Source organism: Leptodactylus fuscus, chromosome 9, assembly GCF_031893055.1.
Source record: "Leptodactylus fuscus isolate aLepFus1 chromosome 9, aLepFus1.hap2, whole genome shotgun sequence".
Lineage (NCBI taxonomy): Eukaryota > Metazoa > Chordata > Amphibia > Anura > Leptodactylidae > Leptodactylus > Leptodactylus fuscus.
The window spans coordinates 2,991,741-3,005,016 of NC_134273.1; the positions used below are offsets into that span (position 1 = coordinate 2,991,741).

A 13,276-nucleotide genomic window follows, 5' to 3' on the forward strand; every position below is an offset into this window, starting at 1 on the left:
CTGAATGCTCAGTCATGGCGGGGGCTAGAGAAAAAATCCAATTTGCTGGAATCAGCGGAGCGGTAGCTAATATAAGATGAAGAATGGGGATTAGTGGAGGTGATAATGGCAAAACCTGCAAGTGTAGCATCACTCTGAACATCTCCTCCATCCTCCTTCCAATATCAAGCCCTCTGTGACTATAGATAGTGATAGACAGAGATGGATTAGGACATACATTGTACACATCTATTTTACCTTGTCCTTTAATTCCAAAAGGAGGCAAATATTCCCTGATCTTTCCCCATTTTCTGAAGGAATCATCAAGAAACATGGGTGCTGGCCTAGAGAACCTGCAAAGCAAAGAGAAAGGAATTACTTCAGTCCTTCACTAAATACGTCCTAACAATAATACATCACAAGATGTTACCGGAAGTGAAGTCCCTGAACCAATACAATCCCAATGTAATCACACATATGGCTGAGCCTGCGTTGTGTCACTTACTGTCATGTGTAAAAATCAGTCAAGTCACCGACATGTTGCTTTCAATTTACACTAAAGTACAAAAAAAAAAAGTCACTTTATTCACCTTCACTTGTATCCTGTTATGTGAATGAGCTCTTGATGGAAACAAAGAGATTGCCATTCACTGACAACCAGCACCAGTGAGAAACTCAAACGACAAGGATGGGAGAATATTGTGGAACCTTTCATCATACAGGGTTTAAGCCGGGAAACCCCTTTAATATTACCCAGCGGGATGTCAGTCACATTGATTTATACTACAAGGAAGTCAACCAGAGTTTGGACAGATGTCCCCAGTGTTATCACAGATTACAGGTCACGAAAAAGCAAGTAAAAGGAAAAGCTCAGCAAGGACGTGAATCCTTCCCGGGGGATCTATCGTCTTGTTTTAGTAACTTCCCTGTGTGGCAGATGGAGGGGAGATTGTGGCCAGTGAAGCCGAGAGTCTGTGCTGACAGGGCTCAGTTATTCATGAGGGGAGCACAAAGCATTCCTGTATAATGGGCTCCCCGTGTGGAAATGTGATTACTGTCCTGCGTCTTGGGACAGAAACATTACCTGACACCAGTGCATCAACTCTGTCCAGGGTGCGGGGACAGAACTTGTGAATTATTCATCCCCTTATTATGGAGCATGTAACATGAACATTTTACATTAACTTAAGAGCACTGCACATTGTGAGGCTAAAGCATGCAGCTAGTTGTAAGGACACAGGCCTCGACTAAGGCCTGACCCCAATACCCTTACAGATCAGTTCATTCACCTACACAAGACTGCCCCATGGATGCAAGCAGTACTGCCAGGTACCAGAATGGTAGAATCACTCATGCAGTTTTTAGTGCCCATTATTTAATCCTAAGCAAGGCATGTATTCATAAGGAATAGGAAATGAATGGAAAGACTTGAGCTCAATGTGTATGAACGTCTGTATGGATACACCGTCCATTGCAGCTTCTGGCTCCCAGGTGATGCAGAAACAGATGATATGCACAGGGTCCAGGTATCCGACCCCAACAGATCAGATATTGGTTACATCATCAGTATGAAATAAGATGGTTGTGGAAATGCAGCATGGTTACTTTCTGGATTGGTCCCATAGATCAGGATTTCTGTGGTATTTTTAGCAGTGCTTGTTTGTTATGGGGCTTTTTTTAAGCTGGGTTTCGATATGTGTGGCCTTCAGGCAGTCAGGATTGGTGCAGTAAAAGCTTTAAGGTATGTTCACATGGAGTTTTTTGCAGGTGGATTTTGACGTGGAATCCGCCTGCAAAAATAGCTCCCATTGACTTCAATGGGATCCACTCACTTTTTTTTCCACTAACTAGTAGAAGAATAGAATAGTATAGAAGCGACATGCCCTATCTTGTTGCGGATTCCGTGGCTGACTCTGCTGCGGCGTCCGCGGCTCAAGACACGCTCCTGTTTTGACCCATTCATTTTGGCCTAATCAGGAGCGGGAAGCTTCAACATGACCATCTGAATGTACTCTTATGGGTACCCTTTAATACTGGAGCTACTTAAAGAGCACTAAACCCGCAGTCCATCTCCATGTGCTACCTGAATCCAGTTTCTGCTCCCTATTATCAGCCATTTCATCCTGGGTGTAGGACAGATGGATAATATCTCCCATTGTATACCTTAGTGGTATGTGAAGGAAGAGCCAACTGTGATAAGTCACATTCACCTGGTCAAGGTTTGTAAATTGGCAAAAAAAGCAACAAAAGGAAAACTGATGAGAAATGGGCACAGTACCCCCTGGAAGTGTTCCCAGTGTAAGGAACTTGCCAAAATATACTACATAGGAATGTGCCAATAATGTAAAGTCCCGACCACTGCCAGACTACTGACAAGACTGGTGAGAGTGATTTACAATGAGAGTACTGCCAGGCATGCCTCATACGGATACAACCCAGATAGATGGAGCAGCGCTGCGATAGCCAGAAGGCCAGACATAGATACTGAATCCAAATCACAAACATGGTATGAGCAGATCCCTATGTGAAGCAGTGAAATGGAACGTCACCGGATTATCAGGAAGTGTCCCTGGTGCGGTCACATGATCACAGCAGGGATATCCGTAATTATAGATTTTTTTTAAATTAAAGTAAATTAGGTGGGGGGAGGGAGTTTAGTTTACGAGTTAATTCATCAAAATCAGTTTATCCTGGACAACACCTTTAAGTAACAAAAATCATCCACCCCCTGCAGCAGTATATTGGCAGTGGGATGTTCTTATTCCCATGTTCCTTTCATATTGTATGCCCAAATACCAGGCACAATGTAAGCACATCTTTTAGGGGATTGTGTAAGCACTAGCAATCACTATAATTAATGGGGCAGGGGGTCATAGGACCACTGAGTTCTGTGATGTTTTTAGATATATTAGAATGTAATGCAGAGTTCTGGGGCAGTAGAAGCAGTTAGTCAGAGGTTGTGACAGTCCTCACATCCCTGCAGCACGTACATCTCCTCGTACACCCCACTGATACCATGTTTTAGGAGACTCCTGGTGTCACATCAGAAAAGATGTAATACTAGGTCACATTAAGGAGAAGTCAGCTAAGTCTTCTAAGAATAAGCAAATAAAGATGGCACTAGCTAAAGTTCACCCTTTGTGTTAAGGAGGAATAACTCCATATTCTTTCCCAGGAACCAGTGATACCCACAGGGCAGAAGTGTTCCAGCATCTAATGAAGGTGAAGTCATCTCATTCTTCCAATAAATTATAATGACACTTTAATAGCCAATCCGACAATATGAAACATTTTAGAGTAAATTGAAAATATACTTATAAACAGCGGTATTAGGAAAAGACCAGAAAAGTAGAGACCACTTGTATAACCACTAGCCCTAATGTGATAACATCTGCAGCATCTGATAGACAGAGATCTGTAGTTGTAACTCCGCTCCTGTTAACTGACCCCTGTAGTCATAAGGCAACTACAGAAACATTCTTATAATAAAAGACTACAAGAAATATATAGAGATTCCATCACCAGTAAAATTTATTCTATACTCTGCATAGAAGAAAAAATACTAACCATTCTTGTATATAAAAGGGCAGTAGTATAGTAGTTATATTCTTGTACATAGGAGCAGTATTATAGTAGTTATATTCTTGTACATAGGAGCAGTATTATAGTAGTTATATTCTTGTACATAGGAGCAGTATTATAGTAGTTATATTCTTGTACATAGGAGTAGTATTATAGTAGTTATATTCTTGTACATAGGAGCAGTATTATAGTAGTTATATTCTTGTACATAGGAGCAGTATTATAGTAGTTATATTCTTGTACATAGGAGTAGTATTATAGTAGTTATATTCTTGTACATAGGAGTAGTATTATAGTAGTTATATTCTTGTACATAGGAGCAGTATTATAGTAGTTATATTCTTGTACATAGGAGTAGTATTATAGTAGTTATATTCTTGTACGTAGGAGGTAGTATTATAGTAGTTATATTCTTGTACATAGGAGTAGTATTATAGTAGTTATATTCTTGTACATAGGAGCAGTATTATAGTAGTTATATTCTTATGCATAGGAGTAGTATTATAGTAGTTATATTCTTGTACATAGGAGTAGTATTATAGTGGTTATATTCTTGTACATAGGAGTAGTATTATAGTAGTTATATTCTTGTACATAGGAGTAGTATTATAGTAGTTATATTCTTGTACATAGGAGCAGTATTATAGTAGTTATATTCTTGTACATAGGAGTAGTATTATAGTAGTTAAATTCTTGTATATAGGAGCAGTATTATAGTAGTTATATTCTTGTACATAGGAGCAGTATTATAGTAGTTATATTCTTGTACATAGGAGTAGTATTATAGTAGTTATATTCTTGTACATAGGAGCAGTATTATAGTAGTTATATTCTTGTACATAGGAGTAGTATTATAGTAGTTATATTCTTGTATATAGGAGTAGTATTATAGTAGTTATATTCTTGTACATAGGAGTAGTATTATAGTAGTTATATTCTTGTACATAGGAGCAGTATTATAGTAGTTATATTCTTGTACATAGGAGCAGTATTATAGTAGTTATATTCTTGTACATAGGAGCAGTATTATAGTAGTTATATTCTTGTACATAGGAGCAGTATTATAGTAGTTATATTCTTGTACATAGGAGTAGTATTATAGTAGTTATATTCTTGTATATAGGAGCAGTATTATAGTAGTTATATTCTTGTACATAGGAGTAGTATTATAGTAGTTATATTCTTGTACATAGGAGTAGTATTATAGTAGTTATACTCTTGTACATAGGAGTAGTATTATAGTAGTTATATTCTTGTATATAGGAGCAGTATTATAGTAGTTATATTCTTGTACATAGGAGCAGTATTATAGTAGTTATATTCTTGTACATAGGAGCAGTATTATAGTAGTTATATTCTTGTACATAGGAGTAGTATTATAGTAGTTATATTCTTGTATATAGGAGCAGTATTATAGTAGTTATATTCTTGTACATAGGAGTAGTATTATAGTAGTTATATTCTTGTACATAGGAGTAGTATTATAGTAGTTATACTCTTGTACATAGGAGTAGTATTATAGTAGTTATATTCTTGTACATAGGAGTAGTATTATAGTAGTTAAATTCTTGTACATAGGAGTAGTATTATAGTAGTTAAATTCTTGTACATAGGAGCAGTATTATAGTAGTTATATTCTTGTACATAGGAGCAGTATTATAGTAGTTATATTCTTGTACATAGGAGTAGTATTATAGTAGTTATATTCTTGTACATAGGGGGCAGTATTATAGTAGTTATATTCCTGTACATAGTAGTAGTATTATAGTAGTTATATTCTTGTACATAGGAGTAGTATTATAGTAGTTATATTCTAGTACATAGGAGCAGTATTATAGTAGTTATATTCTTGTACATAGGAGTAGTATTATAGTAGTTATATTCTTGTACATAGGAGGTAGTATTATAGTAGTTATATTCTTGTACATAGGAGGTAGTATTATAGTAGTTATATTCTTGTATGTAGGTGTAGTATTATAGTAGTTATATTCCTGTACATAGGAGGTAGTATTATAGTAGTTATATTCTTGTACATAGGAGTAGTATTATAGTAGTTATATTCTTGTACATAGGAGCAGTATTATAGTAGTTATATTCTTGTACATAGGAGTAGTATTATAGTAGTTATATTCTGGTATATAGGAGCAGTATTATAGTAGTTATATTCTTGTACATAGGAGTAGTATTATAGTAGTTATATTCCTGTACATAGGAGGTAGTATTATAGTAGTTATATTCTTGTACATAGGAGTAGTATTATAGTAGTTATATTCTTGTACATAGGAGTAGTATTATAGTAGATATATTCTTGTACATAGGAGTAGTATTATAGTAGTTATATTCTTGTACATAGGAGGTAGTATTATAGTAGTTATATTCTTGTACATAGGAGTAGTATTATAGTAGTTATATTCTTGTACATAGGAGTAGTATTATAGTAGTTATATTCTTGTACATAGGAGTAGTATTATAGTAGTTATATTCTTGTACATAGGAGGTAGTATTATAGTAGTTATATTCTTGTACATAGGAGCAGTATTATAGTAGTTATATTCTTGTACATAGGAGGTAGTATTATAGTAGTTATATTCCTGTACCTAGGAGGTAGTATTATAGTAGTTATATTCTTGTATGTAGGTGTAGTATTATACAAAGAGTTCAAGAGAAAGCTCAATTGGAGGGACGTTTAGTAATAATCGGGGGGATATCTGTAATCACTATTATCTGTACTTACTGATGCTCTTTATATTCTTGGATACATAAGTACATGGTATGAGCCTTAGTTTAGTTGGTCTAGTTGGTTTTGTGATCTCTTTGCAGCATGTCCTCACCTCAGAAAACATGGTGAATTTATTTTTTTTACATGTAGATGATATTTTGTTAGGCTTGTAAGGTTGGTTGGGTTTCACTCCACAGTTATTATCCTGCTATTAAACATGACATCAGCATGTTATGGGTTGTTGGTTGCATGAAAAGAAAACACCTCACGTGCCCAGCCCCCATCCTGGCCTGTTCTGTCTGGTAGATATGGGGGTAGACTATGTATGACTGGAGCTAATTCTTGGTTTAGGATTGTAGTTTTTTGTTTGTTTTATTTTTACACTGGAATTTCATCACAGCATAAAGAATAAAGCAAGTAACAAGACAAAGATTCATGAGTTTACTGGCAGACAAAATATCTTGGATCCTGAACTAAAGAGACGAAAGCCGCAGAGATTTACCAGTTATGGACGAAAGCATATCCAATGCTCCACGACCTTCCCTCTCCTCCTACACACACGAGACAATGCACTAACACCTCCTGTACTCCTCACTTTACACTAATACACCTTGAGGTTTCCCACTTTACAACAACTGAGGGGGAACACATTCTTCTAAGAGGATTTGTCCATAATCCCATCTGATTGTTTGTCACATTGTTGAAAGCTGAAACAAATGGAAGAGTTTATTATATTGTTAGGAATCTGGCTGCGGATTAACCGTTATTTTCTATCAAAGGGCAAGAAGCCAAAATGTTACAAGTTTGGTGACTTAATCGCATAGTTTCTAAACCACAAATATCCAAATGTTTCACTTAACAGGAATTTACAATAGAAGATATTTGGTCCAGATGTCAACTCTCATATTTGTTAGGGGGCTCAATACTAATAGTGCGTCTGAAGCTGGGATGAATCCTGCATACATCTTCTAGCATACTGGGAGGATATGAGACGTGTAATAATTGCTGTCTCTTGTCTGGGGCGCTAGGACCTGCGCCAGCTCTAGCACGTAGGGGCTTCCAGATCACAAGGGCAAGAGATAACCCTGATGAATAAACATTTAGTCTATGCTGCGGCAATAGATGTGTTGGGGTACAGACTCCCCAATGGTTTCTTTATGAGACAAGATGGCCAGTCATACAAATCATATTTTGTTGACCAAGCTTTCCACAGGCCGGCAAACTATGTAATATGTACAGAGTCCTTCTGAAGGCAGATGTTGGGGTAGGTAGAGATTAGGCAGGTAGTGTTCAACATGCCCGATCCTTTTGTTCTCAGGTAGATAAACTGCATTCGCAGGAGACTGGTAGTGGTTTTGTCAGATATACATGAAAGTTTCAGGTCAATTTTCACTCAGATTCTGTGCAGACTTTTTCTGCCAAGCACAGCCAAAAATCTCAGCAACCAGAAATCCTGCTGTATTTCAGTGCCATGAGAACATATCCACTGGATGTCTTCCCAAAATCTAGTTTTTGCATGCAGTTTTTGAGGTCCAATTGAGTGACTCAATACAGGAGAGAAAGTATAAATGACACTTGTGGAATTCGAGCCTCAGCTATCTCCTGACAAGCAATAAATAGATCAGGGAATCTTCATCAGAATCCACTCAATACAATTAAAACCAGATTTCACTCCTGTCTCTATAGAATCGGCCTGCCTATAATGGAGCTGATTTAGGCTAAATCCACGTCATGGTCCACAGCAAAAAAGCGCAACGGAAAGACATTAGGTTTTTTCCTGCAGCGCTTTCCACAGTAAGTCCATAGAGTTTTCCTATGTGAACTTTCTGCTTCCATTATACCTATAGGGAAACCATCAGCAATTCTGTAGTTATAATTGACATGCTGCAGCTACCAAAAATGCAACGGCTTTGGTAATGAAGCATTTCCACTGCGTCTATATTTCTGGAATATGTGAATGGGATTCGCTATGTTTTATGCCATGTGGGGCCCCAACCTTACTCCTATTGGCTAATAGCTAGAATAGTTAAAATTCAATAAGATGATTGTAAAATTCACCAGGATTACAGTGATGCTGGGTGATAAACCTGGTGTCCATTTACAATGTCCAGTCTAAGTCTACAGCTCCTATTGGTTGGCTACATTTATGGTGTAGAAAGGGTGACATTTACCAAGCGCTATACTAGAAATTTATGGGTTAAAAAGTTGCAAAGTGACATTCATCTTTTTTTAATTTTTTTTTAATCTGATTTGCAAAATAACTCACTTTTCAAAACTGGTTGGAAAAGTGAGCGTGGTTATCCCGTCTGCACTCCAGAATTATAACATGCACTTATAGGAAAACTGTCAGAATCTCACAGATGGTGTAGAAGATGGAATAACATTGCAGGACACACGTGTCAGGTGCATAGGTGCCCCTAATTTATCAAACATGGAGAAATATTTCATAGATTTGGTGCAAATTATGGCAACACAGACCCCAACAAGTACGACTTTAAAATTTCTCCTCCAACATTCCAGCTTTATGCTTCATTTCAGACACTCCATGTCACATCTTAAACCAGCCCCCCTTTACTATTAAACCAGGCGCTCTCTCTGCTAAGCCACGCATAGTCCCAATGTCTCCAACAGCAGCAACATCAGACCGACTGACACACTGAGCGAATTCCTTCACAGGGTAATAATTCCCATAAGATTTTTTTGCCGCTGACAGTTTGATCCAAACATCAACACAATGTGGAGCTGTTATTCCTGCTAATGACAGAGCGTCCCCCCCCGGCTCCGGGATAAGTACTCCTTACTGTAAAGATGTACTTTTAGGAGAAATGTGCTGGAACAAGGTGTCGTACCTTATAGGAAGGGTCATTTACAGAAAACACTTCTGGGACATAATGGGAGAGTCGCTGAGTGGAGCTGCAACGTATCAGAGGACCACCAAACTAAAATAGCCTCCCCTTTATACACAATACATCAGCACAATAAGGGAACGTTCTAGGGGATTTTGGGTTTCATGTCACCTTTTTCAAGGTATCTGCTTGCAGAGTTATTAGATGTGTTTGTAATGAGTTCTGTACTGAGATGGGCTTGATCTAAATGGATTTAACTTTTTAGCCAGCGAGCTTTATTTAGTGTACACAGTGTCAGTAGTTGTAAAATCTTTAACAATCCTTTGCTGATTATTTTAATTTTACTATCAAGGTGTGCAGAGCTGAGTGTTTGAACCCCAAAACCTGAGAAGACGCATGTGGTTTATCTGGGAGCTTGGGACCATAAAATCCCCGTCCTTAGTAGAGATGAGCGAGTATTATTCGAAATGGCCATTTCAAATAGCACTCACTCATAGGAATGAATGGAAGCAGCCGGCACGCAGACTTCGCCGGTGGCCGGCCGCTTAACCCCCTGCATGCCAGCTGCATCCATTCATTCCTATGGGTGCGTGCTATTCGAAACAGGAGTTTTGAGTAGTACTCGCTCATCTCTAGTTCCTTAGGTCAATGGAGAATTTCTAGACTAATACAACGGTTCTCCTTTTTCCAGTCTGCACACGTCTTCCATGATCATAGAAGCACAATGATGGGACAAGCTGCTCTCTGAGTGCAGCACATTTACTCCATGCTACAGTGGACTTGTTATCAGGCTACATACTGCCCCAATGCAGTCCTTATGAGACACTTCACCCTTGCCAAACAGAACTTTTAGGTGCATGTTGGCCAAAATGGCTGATTTCCTCTTGACTGCAGATGTTGGATTTTAACATCCATTTAATGCTTTCAATCTCAGCAGGACAAAAAGTTACTGCTCCATCTTTAAAATGCATTAATTATTGATTGTTAGTTATTTTTAATGATGTTATACAATTAGTAATATTGTATCATTACTTTCATACATTGTTATTGGCCTTTTAATGAATTAGAGAGGAGAGAGGAGCTTTCCTGCTGCTAACCAGGCTTTGTTTTACTTACTCCATAGCCCTGATTCTCAGAGAGATAAGGCCTTATTCACACGACATGTAATGGCCATTTTTGCAATCTTATACATGCCCATTTTTGAGAACAATTGATTTCAATGTGTCTATTCACTTATCCTTTATACTGACATTCTCTATCTTTGTCTGTTTTCACCACACAATGATCCATGTCATCCATTTTAAACGACCACGAATCAGTGGTTTGGCGCAAAAAAGAAAGACCAATGGAATTCATTCATTTCTTTCACTGAAAGCTGATGGCAAAAAGACGACCATTGAAAACTAAAAACCAGAACCAATCAAATACAAAATGGTCATTAAATATCAACAATGTCGCTGTCATGTGCATGAGGCCTGAGCTGAGGCCACAGTAGATTGACAGCGGTTTTGTCACATTTTCGTTTCAGATCTATTTCCACAGGTTCTGTTAGCACATCATAAAATCTCAAGCACCTTGTTACTCTGCTGGTGGTGCGGTGACATTGTGCACCAAAAATCAATCAAAATGACTTTTTTTCCATAAACTTTGAATTTTACTAGAATTCTTCATTATAGAACTTTGTTACATTGAAACCAAATTCATTGGAACCCAATTATTATCCTGGTGATGATTACACATCACTCATTGTTATAGTCCTGGGCGGTGTTCAAAAAAACATAAAAATCCTAAACACTGAATTCTGATGTGTGACCAAGAGCCTGTCAATGGCTCTATGCTACAACCCAAAGCTGTGTGGGCGGCTCTTGCACAACTTCTCATTGTGAAATAATTCTATTCACGTGATTGTTACTCTCTAGAGTGTAATTTGAAGTAGAAAATGAATGTCCTGAGGACTAGATACTGGCGTAAATGTCGTGTCAGACACGTGGACTTGGCTTCTAAAAGAAATGGGCTGTGGCTTACAAGCCGCACAATTGTGTTAGAAGATTCTGGATCACGGGAAGCCAAAAAAAAGGGAAAATAAACTTACTAGAGCAGGGGTAGGGAACGTACGGCTCTCCAGCTGTTGCAAAACTACAACTCCCAGCATGCATACTGGCTCTGCTGTTCTGGGAACTCCCATGGAAGTGAATGGAGCATGCTGGGAGTTGTAGTTTCACAGCAGCTGGAGAGCCAAAGGTTCCCTACCCCTGTACTAGAGGATTTATCACCAAATATCAGCCAATATGATTAATCTGCGGTGTTCTGGCAGTGTCTGTCTTACAAGGTTCACACTGCGTTATCCACATTATGAATGCATTACAGAAACTGCAGAAAAAAAAGAAGGTAGAACAACCGCAATCCATAGCGCCATGTTTGAGATAGGGCAACCTACAAGATGTTGGATCACTTCTATGGAAGACTGTGTTATGTGTCTTATACATGTGGTTTTATTGGTCTGTGGATTACACTGTTGTTGTCAACCACAAGAAATATTTCAGGGGTTTACAATACTATGAACTGTGAGATTTTATACAATGACATCCATTATACAGAGTAACTTGTGACCTTCTAGAAGTTCCCTATGCCTTGAGAACATATAGATGTCATACAAGGTGATCTTGTGCCCACGAGCCCCCTTTCCTATTACAGTCTAAGCTCATCCACACGTTACATGCTCAGTCGTACATATTATTGACTAGCATGTTGTACCACATATTTTTTTTTTTTGGAGTGGCCGCTGTGGGACATATGTTGGCTTGACTAATGGGTGTCTCCAAAGCTGAACATCTGGACTGTCTCACAAAAAATGTATTTTTATGGCCTATTAGAAAGGGTCATGTCATAAGCATTAGTGGTTGTGTGTGAGTTTTCGGATCCCTTCTGGTCCTCCGCTGCGTCACTGACCAGCAATGAGACTCTCCAAGTGACACAGCATCTAATGTCCGATTTTCCTTTTATTTGTGCCACATGGGGTTCTTATAGGAATGAATTGAGAAGCGGACGCCCTGACCACACATAGGACAATGCATGAGTTGGAGAGATTTATTAATGGTCACATGACACAGCTGAGGACCAGAAGGAAGTCGAACAGGAATAAGAAGATTACCTTCACTACTATCTACATCATGTATCCCTCTACTGGGACATGAGGATTATTGTATTATACATAAATATAGTGCAATCTCTTTAAGAAGACCTCTTACCCAAACAGATTTTCAGTTTTCAATATTAACGTTTTTTCTTCTTTGAGAAGACCCTCCCCTTAGAAGACCCTCCCCTTAAAAGATCACTTTTTAATGCAATTTTGAGTAGTAAGAATGAGGAGTTTCACTGTATGTGGAAACGTGAGTCATTGCCATCATGGATAGCTTCTTGTCATACATAATGGCGGGAGTTTATTTAAAAATTCTTATGATAAATCTCTCCCAATATTACTCATTGCATTTGCATTGCAGCTGATGGTGGGTCAGTTTTAGGGGCACACTATCTGGGTTGTAGGGCTGTTTGCTCCTTTCCTGACACACTGCCACCTTCCATGTACATTACAATCTGCTGCCCTTTCATTCTGCCGTATACAATTTTCCGCCCCAAGAAGAGTTGTCTGAAATAAGCCTCAAACTATATATAAAGGTCCCAAGCTTCACAAATATCACATGCTACATGGTTCCTTTAGCACATATAAGGGGAGTCCCCACCATAAAGGAGGGCTGTTTGGGCCTGGAGGAACATGTTTGTAGACAGGCGAAGGATTAGGTGAGTCAGCATGGTTAATATTTCATTTCATGTGGACACATGAGTGTACAACAGATGTGATGGGCGGCGGGTTCAGTATCCTGCTATAACTGCACTCCTTCAATTACACCTTCTGAAATATTCATCCTTCCTGGAGAAGTCTGATGGGGTCATCAGTGACACAGGATACAGGATTCATTCCTAGGTGCACACACTGGGAAACACCAATATTGTGCCCGGCAGTGTAAATGGTTATAGGCAAAGGGGGATCCCAAAGAGGAATCCGGGGCCTAGCTCGCACCTCCACATACCTGTACGATGGCGCAAAGGAGTGACACCAAGATGTAACTATAAGAGCTATAGAAGTTGTGGC

The 13,276-nt window shown here is 38.6% G+C and overlaps 1 protein-coding gene across 5 annotated transcripts in view; it reads right to left on the reverse strand.

Moving 5' to 3' along the window:
- ST3GAL3 (ST3 beta-galactoside alpha-2,3-sialyltransferase 3) overlaps positions 1-13,276 on the reverse strand; it is a 154,555-nt gene that overhangs the window by 28,513 nt on the left and 112,766 nt on the right. For all 5 annotated transcript variants that reach the window (XM_075287315.1, XM_075287316.1, XM_075287317.1 and 2 more), the window contains one exon: positions 238-332. In XM_075287315.1, the coding sequence (XP_075143416.1) occupies positions 238-332 (95 nt within the window). The remainder of the gene's footprint in view (positions 1-237; positions 333-13,276) is intronic.